Genomic DNA, 14460 nt, shown 5'->3' on the forward strand with positions numbered 1-14460 from the left:
GCACATGGAATATGTCATCTTATGAGTGCCAAGGTAAATTCAAACACCTGCTTACTCCCGGTTTCAGTATTCTGTGTTTACTCCAAGTAAAGAGGTGGATAGTTTACAATGACTTTGTAAAAGTAACAGATGGTAGTTGAAAAATGTTTCAACTATGAAAAAAGTCTCAGATTCTTTATTTGTCTTTATTTAGATCTGATCAAAAGTGCATAGCATTAACCCTTAGAACCTCTTTTGCAGGTTGTTTTTCATCAGTGTATTTTAATTACTTCATAGAGGTCTCAGAAATGTGCAATACTGACTATCTTATATCCTTATTTGATTAACTAATAGAAATCATTCACAAACTTATTCTGAAATAAATACCATTGAAAACTGAAGACACATATGCTACGCGGTGTGATGCTTAAATACTTGAAACCACTACTGTACTTGCCTTAAGTTAACACAAGCAGAGGAGGCTTGTTGTGTATTACAATAATTTATTTTCGTTAAATAGGCCACTAAATGTCCAAATATTTCATACTTTCAAAAAAATGTTGTCTTCATTTTTGGCCCATTTGACCACTCGCTACAGCTGCTTGGAATGACACGTTGTCGCCGAAACCATTCAAGTTGTGTTCTTAATGTAGGTCATGCATAAACAAACTGCCATACAATTGAGCACCAAGGGGCAAATTCTCCCAAGGGTGCGCAAGTTAAAAAAAGAAAAAAGGGGAAAAAAAGTGTAACTATGTGTTTTTCAGCCTGCACAAATTCTTCCCTCAGCTTAAATCTGTCATTTGAAGGGAGTTGCGTGTTTTGGCCCAAAATCTGGGTGTATCTTATGTATAGTATACAATTCTTGCGCCCATTCTGCCACTAGTTTAAACAGCTTTTCAGCTATGCGCTCCTGGGAGGCTGTATTAAGGTCGAGCACCACTACAAGGTAAATCAGCAAATTGGTTGATGTCAGCAGCAGGCCTAGGCTGGTAGGGTTGCCGGTTCAATCCCCGACCAGTAGGAAAAATGTGGATGGGGGGGGGGGGGGGGGGAGTAGTTGAGCACTGCTCTCTCATCCACCACTGCAGTGCCCTTGCGCATGCAGGCACCTAACCCTTCCCTGCACTGTATGAAGGCAGCTCACTGCTCCGGTTTAGTGCGTAACTCTCACCCCACTGTGCACTGTGCACTAATTCACGGACAACACCAGCTTTTGGGTATGGTAAACCGTGGAGTAGTTAGGTGTAAATCAATGATCTGGAGATCTTTATCAAACAGGTAGAATAATTATGCTACAATAGCTTTTGTCCAAGTTATATTTAAATTTGACTTTGACTATACAATAATCAATGCTAAGCAGTGTGTTATCCAGTCTCTACTTCCTTTTTATGGAAGTTGCAAGACTCCATGTTGTTCTATTAAATGTTGTTACCTCATAGGCAGGTACCTCTATCAGGTTGAAGGGGGTTGTTGGGTTTTGGGGTTTGGGGGTTTGAATTATTGCCTGGATGGCAGTATATGTTGCTCAAAACCTGTATACATCATTCCATATTGACTGTGCCTTGCCAGATGTGCAAGATACCCATGCTGTAGGCACTAATGCATCTCCACACCATCGAATTGAGGACCAAAACCTTGGACCAAAAAGGTTGGCTGCTCGGATAGGCCCTCTGCTCTTTAGCCCAGAGGAGTCCATGATTTCCAAAATCAATGGCACATTTTGATTGGTCTAACAACAGGACCTTTTTCCATGTTACCTCAGTCTAATTTTAAACTTTCAGGCCCAGATACAGTATGACATTGGTATTTTCTGTATCATCATGTCTCAATACAATTGTGTCTGTTTTGGCTGTTACAAGGCTGCAGTTCTTTAATTGAGTATCAAACTGTGCACATACTGTAGACAATGGTTATCAGAGGTTTTCCTGAGCTCATACAATGACAGGTCTGGAGACAGGTCTGGTTTTGATGCAGTGCCATCTGAGGTCATCTGATTTCTCTGGATTCTCTGAATGTTTTAATAATATTATGACCTGTATATGATGCGTCCTGCACACGCCCTGCAACCCGCGAAACAGCAGCACCTCTGATCAGAAGTCGAGCGTGCCAACAATCGAGCTTAAAGCCCCAGGCTACTAGCTTTCATGCCAGCCGCACTCTTGAGGAGTTGAGGAGTGATGTTTTACCAATGTTCCACAGCTAATCAAGCTGGCATCCGTTACAGGAGCATATGTCAGTTTACGATCAAAAACATCCTGCCTACGGCACTTTTAAGTCAATGTTACTGATGTAATGTGGACATCTTTTTTTCGTGCGACTCTTTTGAGCACTGTGACATTTTTTTGGCTCTTCATAGGCTAGCCATCCCATAGCCTAAAACTATGGACAGCAGTATTATTAGTTTGGGTAAGTCACATCTAACTACCACTGACAATGATCTTTTAGGACTTGCTCCCCAGTCCTTTCCTAAACAACTTGGGCGCTTCTGCCTCTAAAGTGAGAAAAAATGTGTGCTGTTTGTGTGTTGATCAAATGAACAGCAGTACAATACAATATGTGATAAATCATGTCCACATGCAAAATAAATTGAGTTCTGAGTGAGCATAAATGAGAAGGTCCTGGGGAAACTGACTGCTAATATCAAACTTTGCAAAATGAGACAGGCTGTTCTTAACATTATAGGAACCCAGACATATGGGCAGGTCTTCTCCTATTGTAAGATTTGTAGTTTTCTTATAATATTTTATTTTAGCGCAAAAATACAATTCATTAGTATATAATTCATACTACGCTAGGCTTAGGGTTTTTTTTCCTTTCGTTTAGGAGGGGGGTAACGCGAGGGTGTCACATGCATCATGCTTTCACTGGAGGTGGGTGATCTGCTAGTTAAAAAACACACGTAGGATACATAGGGTCACACCTTATTATGCAGCTGTGTGTTTGAACAAGCACAACTTTAAAAGAACAATAGTGTGCATGCTTATGCAGGAACTCTCATGACTAAGAATTGAAATCCCGTGACATACCACATTGTACATTGGGTTAGTTGCCAGGTGCCCCACCCACAAATGCAATGACCTCTCGCCAGGTTGGATTTTTTCAAGAAGGCCTAGAATTTTAGAATTCTTGTCACCTGAATAATAGACAGACCTGTCTGACAGGTGAGGTCCGCGTGAATTTGGCTAAATTTGAGCAACATTTAGATTAAAGTCAGACGATAAACGCAATTGGTCAAAGTCTGATAACTGGCATCACGTGCTTTTGCTGAGCGATTAGAATACATTAGACGTAGTGTATTCATAGAATCGAGTGACAGTTCTGAAAGAGTGACTGTCAAGTGGTGCTAGATAAAGCCGAGTCATGTCCACGCAATACATGAAATGTTCACACCAATATCCCCATGCTTAGACTAACGTCTAGTAAGAATGCAACGTTTATCAATGTTGCAGACAGCTACGACTGACACAACACGGCTTAGTTTAAATTAACTTTGCAACACAGGTATATGCATTGCTATGCTACTGTTTACTTACCTCCCCAAATGCCGATTTTCAATTGAGACTTGTCAAGGTTTTCCACATAATTACCAATGAACCTGTTCAACAGATCACTCACGAGTGACTCAAAAACCATCCTCTCACAAAGGTTAGTACATCTTAATGCCAACTGAATATATCCATCTCAGAAACTACACACCAGCCAACCGTTTGGTTCTGTTTCTCAGAAAGTAAATATCTCTTCCGTCATCATCAATATGACTACGATTGGAAAGCATATGGGAGGCGGACTGCCATCTACTGCGCCGGAGTAGCCTAGAAATCCAGACGCCCCTAGCGGCATCTTGTTGGAAGTCCTGATCTTAGACTGGCTCGCCACTTCACATCAAGACAAGTAGGCCTACTAATAGCACATTTAACAAACAACAGCTGTTGACCCAAGGTGCTTCCCAGCAAAGATATATGAGTACAAAGATATAGAGGCCAGTGTCTCACAGTTGAAACAAGTCAATAAAAAGGTGCCAAGCAATGCAATACTTAATAGCCTACATAGGCCTAGGGGGGTAAAGCAGAAAACAAAATAAAATAAAACTGTGAGTCTAGAGGTAAAACACACATAAAAAAAACAGTAAAAAATAAGTGAGTCTTTATCTTAGATTTAAAACTGTAGTTATAACAATAGGGTGGATTCGGGTAGTGGTACACTTTTTGCAATTTTGACTTTCTTATATTGTTGTGAATTTATTTAAAACATGATATCAACAAATCATACCTCAAAATAATCCTTAAGATGTGTCCTAACTAGATAATAAATATGCTTAATACGCACAACCACACTCTTCCCCCTCCTCCCACTTCCCTTCCCTCTCTTCTCTATCTCCTCTTCTTCCACTTATCCTCCTCCATACCTTTGCTAGTAGCCTACCTAATATGTAGTCATTCCTATCCTCCAGAATTACAGGATTTACTAGAATATACTAGCCTGGGTGTTCCCATCCTGCCTTGCGCGGTGATTTCATTCATGCTGCTACGGCAGTCTGGAAACTAACACCCAAATTTTCGCCTGATGTTGGTGACCAATCACAGAACAGGGGAGAATTTTCCGTTGCCTTCTTGCATCTACATTTGACGGCAAAGGATTTACATTGATGTCTAAGGCAGCCCTTCCCGTTGCATATGAGCGCGGGGGCACCTTCAGCTTCCGATATTGACGCCAGGGGGCTTGACATGCTCATCCAACATGGTCTCATGTGTGAGACCGTGTTGGATGAGCTATGCGCATTTGATAGACATCCGTGGCGCCCAATGAACAGATCTGGGCATTTTTTCAAATACTAGAAAATGAAAGTCTGGTTGCCAGACCACGTCTCATTTGAGAAGTGGTAGGCACTAGCCAGGCTAAGAATATACAGGAATTACAGAGAATATACATTATTCTAACACCGTAGCTGTAGCCTGTAGTTTAAATATTAAAGGCACACTATGCAAGATTTTCACGCTCAACCAATTTAATGGTTAATGAACTTGTAATAGGCGAATTGTTCTCCTATAGCACAGCTCTACTACGGCATAGACATAGTGAGTCGCTGTCGAGAAAACCAGCCATGCAACTTCATATGCTTCATATTGGGACTCTAGAGGGAGCTGAGCTCTATAGTTGCCAAAATACCTAAACCTGCATAGTTTTAAATGCTTAAATGTTGTTATATCGCTATGTAGCTCTTTATCTTAAATCTAGAAATGCTTGAAAGTTAGTTGCCTACATGTTATTCCATTGCTGTAAGTCCCTTTGAGAGAATGTCTCTGCCAAATGAATAAATATTAAGAAAATTAATACACACCTCACTTAAATTCCAAAGTAAAAAGATTGTTTATTCACTTAACACATTTCCATACCTACATCTACACTGTTACTTAATAATCTCACATTATGATGACTGGAAAAGTCTGTGCCTCTGCTGTATCTCTGTGCAATGTGCATGTTGTTTACGGTTATTCAGTGTTTTTTGTAAGTTGCCTCATATAGAAATTATGGCGGCATGTCAATTTTTCGCAGTAGTCATGATTTAACGCCATCTTCAACCCAGCACTATCCTCGATGATCTCTTTTATCCTCTAGAATATTCCAGGAATAAGTCGGTTGGGCACAGCATCTGTGTAACGCTTCCAGTCCTGGCCATATTTGGCACCGCAACGGTGCTCATCTCGCACGCATCGGTGTACCAACAGAATGGTCATGTAAACAAAGTAGAAGTAGGGCAGCAGGTGTGTTCCTCCACAAGCCGCACAGTAGGCGAGGGAGCCCATCAGGTCACCAGTGTAGTTGAAGTGGCGAGCCAGCCCCCAAAATCCTGAAGTTAGCAGCTTGCTTTTATGAGTGCTGCCATCAGATGAGTTGTACTGGCATTCGATGAATGTGGGTTTTTGACCCCAGATAGTGCAGTTTCCGTTACTCTGACGGAAGAGGTCCTTCTGGTGGTTAGTTGAACGAAAGACGTAGTACCCCACGAGGCCCAACAGAAGAACCCCTAAAGCATGAGGAGTACTGAGCTGGATGGGGTTGTAGACCAGGTAAAGCCCCTGTCAAAAAACAAAATGGGTAAACTACAGTAAATGCAGGACTGATACTGAAGTAGTACCTGGGTAGAAAATCAGTGTCTGGAAGGACATTTTATGTTTTCTGAACAAATCGATGTAACGGATTGTCACTTCATTATATAAAATCCACATTTTGTATTGATCTTGACAAGAAATGGACGTACATGACGGCATGACGTTGTAACCTGTCATTAACCTGAGGCAGTGTGCACATATCTCATTTCCTCACTTTCGCCAATACCCCTGCTGTTACATTAAATAGTGGCACTATGAAAATGCTAGAAAGCATGCAGAGAGAAATCATAGTGGGGAGGGCGATAGACATCAAGATACAATGAGCAAAGAGAGGGACAAAGAGAAAGAGACAAAAAGTAAGGAAGTAAAAGTGGATATTGTTAAGCCCAATTCACACCAAAGATTCCCGATGTGACGAGACCGAGTTGCAGCGGTGTGAATTAGAAGTTGCTCGTAGTTGCAAGCCGTCGCAGAGCATTAGACATGTTGAGTCGCAGTTGCAAGGTTTTAGAACGTCGCGGCTCATCCCGTCTTATCTCGTCTCGTCGGGAATCTTTGGTCTGAACCCTACTTTAGATGCTGGTTCTAATGACATTTTTATGTTTAAAAAATACAGTATAATTCTGCAAAAAAGTTGAATTCCACAGATTTTTTTTTTTACTTTAGACAGTTATCCAAACCTGTAAAGTATAAAGGAAAGGCAGCCAAACACAGTCTCCCCAGCCAAGGTACCATCCAAAGTGGTCATGACATATGTCAATGGTTTTCAAGTACCAAGCCTCATTCCAGAAGAAGTCCAACACGTAGATAGCCTAAGAGAGAGAGGGAAGAAATTAAATTCTAATGATTTATTTAGCTATACCTACATTCCTCTTCCAATTCATGTCTAGACAATCAGGAGGTGAGTGACATTTTTCAACAGTAATGAAACGGTTGTTTAGCTATCTGGAATTGGCGTGTGAAAAACAGATAAGAGCGGGCTGAAACCAATAATTTGCTTTGCATGCACTGTAATAAGAATACATGATAAGAAGCCTAGGGATAACTGTACTGTGCATTTGCATGCACTGTAAGAGACCTGGTATAATCCTGCGTCTGTGACTATAATTTCATCATCAACGCGGTACGCGGGGTATGTCGTGTGTATGCCAACAATTATGGTGTCAATGACACACATCTTCCACACATGTAAATGTGCACGGAGGACTATATCACTGCCTTATAACCACAGGAAGCCCAGAAAGAACAGTATAGTGCATTTGCATGCACTATAATCAAGGGGCCACTGAATCGAATAAGAGTACAGTACATTTGCATGCCCACAAATGCAGTAGCTCCAAATCGTTGGTTGTATCACACTCAAATATTAATATGCTAAACTCTTTGTGAAGTTTAAATGAACGGTCACATTGCATCCAAGCTTAAACACAGATGTTCAAAGCATAGTAACATTGTAGCATATGACAAAGGTGGATTTTAGCTATTTGGATGGCATGTAGGCTAAGTAAAAGCCTCATGTTTCAAAGCTAAGGTTAATCCTGGGATATGCCCGCTTGACAACGGGAGAGATAGAACTAAGATAGAACTTACCTGGAGCACATTGACTAGGATCATGGAGTTTGTGACATAACCATACAGCTCCTGTTGCTTAGCAGCATAAGACAGGTTGATGAGAGTCCAAGCAATTATCCCAGGTCGACCATTAAAGAAGAGCTTGAAGTCAAACCATTTCCCAATTCGAGGGTTAAATTCGATTCCCATCATGTAATCATAGAATATGTTTCCAGAAAATTTGCTGCAGAAAAGATAAATATCATGTCAGTTTGAGTTAATATAAGCACATCATGTATTTTCAAATAATAATTGAATCCAAATGTGTCACTACATGTTCATATATCATGCAACCTATTAGGATACCTAACTCTTTCCAGTCATTTTTTCTCTTCTTCCCATTCTACTCTATTTTCCATATTAATTGTGCCAACTTTAAGTAAAACGGAATTAAATAAAACATAGTTTTGTCATATTTGAAGTTACTTTTAAAAATGTAGTTGGTGCTGATTGGTCCGGTGTTTTGATGCAATTGTTACTTAAAATAAATTCCAGTGTAATGTAGGCTACAGTTAATGAATTCGTCAAGCCCTAATTTGTCGCAACTTTGATATTAAAATTCACACGTTCACACGAAGAACGATAACTATAAAGCCCCGCGCCCACCGGACACGCCGTTCAGCGGTGTTCGGCGGTCTGGGCTTGACGCGCAGGATTTTAGAATAGTTTTCTATGTCTGTGCGGTTGCTGCGCGGCAGACGTTTCCAGTGGGCTTTGCTCCATTGAAAACAATGGAGCTCTAATTGTTTTATTGTCGCGGCGCGCCGCTTATGTGTCCGGTGGACGACGGCCTTAAATGTAATTGTAATTGATACACTTTCGTTTACATTTGACAATGAACTTTCGAACTCAAAAAGTAGGAGCTCTAGGGGAACTGTCCTACTTCAAGTTTTTATTTTTTGTTGGGTTTCTTTTTTTTGCTTGTTCATTTGAACCAAAAAACCCCGTAAAACTTTTAGTTTAAAACTGTTAAAACTTAAAACTGTTTTCATATTCTAGAGTAATCCTTACCAGTCTTCTGCATTGGTTGGGAACAAGTATGCTTTGATGAATACAAAGGTGGAAATGGCGTATCCCAGAATGTTGGTGCACCATAGCAGTGGAATCCAGTTATCAATGATTATAGTTGGGGAGAACCAGTGGAAGTAACTGGCATTAGCAATCCACAGCACATGGGTGATGATCCAGGACTGAAGTCCATTGATCTGGTATTTATTTATGAGACCTGAGAGGGCACATAGTACATTCTAAGTAAGTTAATATCTGAATAGCTCAGTCATAATAGCCCCAGTTAAAGGGATACTTCCAGATAAAGTAAAATGTGACTAAATTACAGAGTAACAGAAATATTTTCTCTACCTGCAGGGGTTCTTGCCCCATCTTGAACCCCTCCAGCATAGCCAGGCAAAAACTTGTGAGTAATGTCTGGGAGACACATGTATAGCACAACCTGTTGGAGAAACAAGCCAAGTGATGATAATGATCAACATAATAGTAAATCTGTGACTGCCAAATCTACACTGTATTGACTGTATTTGTTGTAATTTATAATTATTGACATGAACTAGTATATATAATTATAGTTAGTATAGGATTTAACATTATTGGCATTATAGTCCAAAGTAGCTTACTAAAAGCTAAGTAAAACAATCTAAATCAATCAATCAATCAATCAATCAATCAATCGTATCAATTGAAAAACATTGAAACACGTTGTATTGCAGATAGTTGTTGCATGCAGAGTTTCTCCCATTTTCAGAAATGTAACAGAAACGAGTGAAATGTTCATTACATATGTGATTGCTGGTATGATGGTGGGAGATATCTTGGAGGAGGTTGGTAGGAATAGGGTGTGGTGGGCATGTAACAAGGCGATTGCATGTTAGGAGGGGTATTGGAAATGAATTAAATCAATATTATATGTAGACTAAGAAATACACTGTAGTCAACTTGAGAACCTCACACCTGTATTGTCACACCAAATGACCAATGAACTGTGGGCAAGTTGGGGGAGTGGTGAATATTCAAAGGTTGCTGGGTAAAGCATTATGACTCTTGGAGATAAGGTCTCTTCTATTTCTCTTTACTTGGCTCTTACTCCTCTGCTTTTTTGGCAAAAGGTCAGACTGAACTATCTTCCTCATCTCTCTCTCTCTCTCTCTCTCTCTCTCTCTCTCTCTACTGCAACTCTGTAATTTCCCTTTGTAGATGAATAAAGTATCTATCTATCTATCTATCTATAACACCATCTGCCATTGTTTTCAATTTGACTGATGTCACACTCAATATGAATTTATGGATGGTTTCAAAGTGCCAGAGCGTGCTCATAGCGCTCAGAGTGACAAAACACAAAACACAAGCTGACACAAGCACATCAAAAAGTTTGATGGAGTGTTTGATGTGCCTGTGTCCAATGTGACAAAAAAAGGAAAACATAAACAAACAAAAAGTAAAATAAATAAACACTAGGCTATGTTTTTCAATAGGCCTACAATTATTTGTGTTGGTTTAAAAATGTGGTAAAAATATCTGGTGCTTATCATACCAGCCATTGAAAATGTCGGGCCCAGCTCAATGTCTTCGTTTGAAACCAGGCCCAACTCATTTCTAAGGACTGCAACTACAATCCATGGGGAACCAGTTGAAGTGGTACATTAATACAAATACCTGGTTACTGTCACTGACGACAGACTGCGTTTTGCCTCTAACACAGAGGTGATTCTTTAAAATGTCAACAGCAGCAGTATTTTTAGAGGAGGCTATACTCCTTTGGAGTGAGCAGGACGATTGTCAAAATTTTTTACACCTCCTTTATTGAAAGTATACTGACCTTTTCATCTATATGCTGGTTTCACTCCCCAAAAAATAATTTTAAAAAACCACCTCCAGAGCATTGTCTATACATGTTCTAAAATCATTGGCCACCCTATTCAGTCTCAATCATCACTGCACGATAAGGCAACACTAATGAAAGCCAAATGCATTAGCAATGCAGCTGCCAACAACTGCATAGAGTTTTTTACTGGATGCCCTCTGCGCTTAACCTGACTTTCGCCAGATCCTGTAGTTCGCTGTCTGCTTCACACAAGGATCTGGGACTTCTCGATAGGAGATGTATTTCTGAAGGCGGGTCCTTGTAAAACATCCTCGCATGTGATTCGATAAACCACTTGCCTGTTATCTTGAATGACGTGCTAGGCTTCTTCAAGCTCTTGCCAAACCCGGTCGGAAGAAGAGTAAAAACATCCTTGCCACCAATAAATGTCTTCAAAACTATTCTCTGTTAATCTTTTAAAGAATGAATACTCGATAGATTCGACAAAACGGTTGAAATAGCAGAATCAATGTCAGCACAAGACTCCTCGCTGCGTGCCGCCATTGTTATTTGAATCAAACACTCGCTTCGGCGCTCCTGATTGGTCGATTATTTTTTGATCACTGGCCCAGGGGTTTGGGTTGCCCTCGCGTCCAGACCCTTGTGTGGAGCTCAGCCTCTGGTGGAGCATGGCGGAACTACATGGGTCTGGCGAGAGTCAGGCTACTCTGCGCTGTCCTCTTGCTGGGACTAACGAGGAAGGCTACCTTTTACTTTTGAGGCTATTCGCCTTTTGAAATTGAATATACCCCCCCCCCCCCCACTCTCTCTGCCTGCCCTGTTCTTTCTTTTGGTCTGTCTTATATGTCTTATTATGTTGTGTCATTTCTTATATGTCACTATGCCTGCATGGAGAAATTACCCCTCAGGGACTAATACAATAAATGTTTTAGTTACATTTAATTGAATTGAAAAAGAAAATGCCTGTACCTGGAAAGCCACCCAAATTATATATACTTTAGCTGATGTCCACGTGAGGGGGGGTACTTGGTCCCAGATAGAGAGCAGTGTCGAATCACCGTTGAAAAGGTCAATCAGGCAATGGCTTATGGAGCACTGGTATTGATCACAGGCCATGACGAAGAAGAAAACAATGAAGGGTGCAAAGCACAGTAGCAGGATCACAGCGATGAGGGAAAACCAGTCCACTTGCCTAAAGATGTTGAATGAGAAGAAGGTGTAAAACAGTTGCCGAGTGTGAATTAAAGGAAACGTGTAGTACACATTCCAAAATGTTTTCTATGTCTTAATATTGACTTATTTTAAGCTCAAAGTAAGTATCTTTTTTGTTAAAAACAATACAAACTAGATTTTTATCTTGATAAGATAACACTTGGTAAGATATCACTTTTGCAGTGAAAGTAAGTGAGTGTATGTAATGTAAGTCTCTTCAAACTTGAAGCAATACCAACTAGATGTTTGCATCTTGATATAAGATTAATAATACTTGGTTAGAGTTCATGAGTTTTTGCAGTAGTTGGGAAATTACACATTATGTCCATGTTAGAAATGATTTCAGATGTGCCTCAGACTTACCAAGCCCGCCCCCACTGCCCAAGCTGCTCTTTCTTGGCATGTTCCTCAGACATGGCTCCAGAAGTAAGTGTCTGTGTCACAGTCATCACCTCCCAGACCTTCCCTGAAAATGTTATCAAAATCCATCCATAACTTTTTGAGTTATCTTGTGAACAGACAATCAAACAAACAAACAAACAGACAAACAAATCCCAACGAAAACATAACCTCCTTGGCGGAGGTAATAGGCTAATTATGAATTATGTAGGCTATCAGCACTTGTGGTGAAGTGTTCAGTTCCATTTGAATAGACCATCTTTAATAAGTATTAGGGGTGACTTCTTGTGGTACTACCACCTTACAAGCCCCATACCATGCATATTTAGGTCATAATTCATATGCAACAACTTATTTAAAAAACTATGAATAAGGGGTAATAGGAGCTTACATGGGCACTGGCACTCCAGGGGCGGAGGCAGGGCTTCGTTGAATATTCACTGTCACTGAATGTCTGCAAATATGCTCACTACTAGCTAAACGCACCGAAACCACAACCGTAATCATTAGTAGTGTTCTGTGCAGTGATATTTTCAAATGCATGCCTGGTGCTGCCCCTAGTTGGGCCATTTTCATTACTCATGGCCAGACTCTAAATCTTTTGTAGATTTGGGTCTGGATTTCCAGGCTAGATTTCCAGGCTAGCCTACTTTGCCGTCGGAATGTGTGGAAAAACATGACTGCCGCAACAAAGGTGAAAGCATGCTCACTAATGTTAAATAAACACCTGTATTTCCATTAAGATATGGTATTGCCATAAAGATAAGGATACGTCATTTTGAAGTGACAAAAATGGCAAATTGCAAAGTTCACATAAAAATTGTTCCATTGTGGGGACATGGAAGTCCACACTGACGTGACGATAAGTGACAACGAGGCCCCGACTGGGCAATCTTGTGTCATCCAAAGGGTGTCATCGAAAACTAGGCTAGTAGGTATAGGCTACGTTATTATTCAGACACGTTTGTTTCCAGGCTTGAATTAAGTCACGTCAAAGTAATGTTACACACAGTGAAAGAATCTGCTACAAAGCGCGTGTGAGAGGAAAAACATGCACAACTGAATATGCGCAACTTGGCTCTAAATCTAACCACATATCCTGTCAAATAACTAAAACAAAGGCACCAACATTATTTACGACAACATGCAAGTCTGTAAATGGGTCTATCAACATGGATAGGCAGTCTCAGGCTCTGGGCAGGCTAAACAACAGCACCGCTGCTTTGCAAGATCACTAGATCTTGAAAAAAAATCTGGATGATAAGTCATTATTCCTTATGCAAGTAATTTACTCTAAAATAAATTCCGATTCATACTCACACTTCGAAGATGTACACTGCAACTCGAACAATTCCTGCTAGCCAGATGTGTTACGTACCTAAATTTCTTGGATGGAGTTCCGCCTACTTGGGTAGGTTTTGTAAGGCATATAATCCAGTCACATTCAAGTGATGCAATTACGTATTGTCGGTTAGAAAGTGGATTGGTCAGCCCTGGCTAGAGCCATCGACGCCCCATAAGGCGAGAGCTACTGAGAAAGTCCCTGGCTGCAGTGTGAATTGTAGGCGGAGCTCAATGTTGAGCCCAGCGCACGGTGATGCATTTTTCTTCCGGGATAGTCTGTCATTCAAGTTTACCCCCCCCCCCCCCCCCCCCCCACCACACACACACACACACACACACACCTCGCCCCACACACCTCTCTTGTCTTGTCACCTTTCAGGTAGAGATTGGGACATTCCGGAGACCTTCCATAGCTTTCTTCCCCCCTTTGTTTTCTTAGACATTTCCTAGATGAATTACATGACAAATTACACCAAACATACATTTGACATATTACATCAAACAAGTTATGAGCCAATTTCACAGTGTCCAGGTGTCTGGCCTAGTTGATGTTAATGATGCCTTAATTGGCAGGGTAACATCTTCCTGTTTCTGTCTTTCCTGTAGACTGAGCTGTTCCAGAGGAAGTTAGTGTACACAGTGGCGACATCTTGTGAAATAGGCTCATTAATCTTATATCGAGATAAAAAAAAATCTAGTTGGTGTGATTTTCAGTAGCCTAGGCCTGTAGCCTGACCAGCCAGACGATTTCTAGGCTAGTAGGCCTGTGCTTTCTCATACAAATCATTTGACTTAATTTAGTAACACTTTAACTTGTTTTAAGATGTCTCATAACAAGCAAATTGTTCATTGATCGTGTTCAACACAATCATGTCAAATCAACATGTCTAATGTCGAAACAACATGGTTATTGAGGTCGAATTTTAGTCTAGATTCTAGAACACCCGGTTTTTATATCTACAACAG

At 40.6% G+C, this 14460-nt stretch overlaps 2 protein-coding genes across 4 annotated transcripts in view; both read right to left on the minus strand.

Moving 5' to 3' along the window:
* The window catches only part of vps13c (vacuolar protein sorting 13 homolog C), an 81173-nt gene extending 77481 nt beyond the window's left edge, over window positions 1-3692 (minus strand). For both annotated transcript variants that reach the window (XM_062549526.1, XM_062549525.1), the window contains exon 1: window positions 3516-3692. In XM_062549526.1, the coding sequence (XP_062405510.1) occupies window positions 3516-3615 (100 nt within the window). In that variant the 5' untranslated portion in view covers window positions 3616-3692. The remainder of the gene's footprint in view (window positions 1-3515) is intronic.
* A 1638-nt stretch (window positions 3693-5330) lies between these two features.
* On the minus strand, window positions 5331-13547 carry dhcr7 (7-dehydrocholesterol reductase). 2 transcript variants are annotated; one of them, XM_062549560.1, is made up of 8 exons: window positions 13529-13547; window positions 12115-12217; window positions 11509-11731; window positions 9063-9153; window positions 8715-8928; window positions 7683-7887; window positions 6773-6904; window positions 5331-6059 (listed from the first exon to the last, which is right to left on the minus strand). In XM_062549560.1, exons 2-8 carry the CDS (start codon window positions 12198-12200, stop codon window positions 5595-5597), a joined length of 1416 nt encoding a protein of 471 aa, XP_062405544.1. In that variant the 5' UTR covers window positions 12201-12217; window positions 13529-13547; the 3' UTR covers window positions 5331-5594. The 2 variants fall into 2 exon arrangements, with proteins under 2 accessions (XP_062405544.1, XP_062405543.1); XM_062549559.1 differs by having other exon boundaries at window positions 13471-13547.
* Window positions 13548-14460: the final 913 nt, after the last annotated feature.

This window comes from Sardina pilchardus, chromosome 11 (genome assembly GCF_963854185.1).
Source record: "Sardina pilchardus chromosome 11, fSarPil1.1, whole genome shotgun sequence".
Classification (NCBI taxonomy): Eukaryota; Metazoa; Chordata; class Actinopteri; order Clupeiformes; family Clupeidae; genus Sardina; species Sardina pilchardus.

Excerpts from the sequence above, each read along its gene's own strand:
- dhcr7 (XM_062549560.1), bottom strand. The coding sequence starts at position 12,200 with ATGACTGTGACACAGACACTTACTTCTGGAGCCATGTCTGAGGAACAT. Across the intron at positions 7,888-8,714 it reads CCAACCAATGCAGAAGACTG|CAAATTTTCTGGAAACATAT; the intron begins GTAAGGATTACT and ends TCTTTTCTGCAG. Across the intron at positions 6,905-7,682 it reads TCCTAGTCAATGTGCTCCAG|GCTATCTACGTGTTGGACTT; the intron begins GTAAGTTCTATC and ends TCTCTCTCTTAG.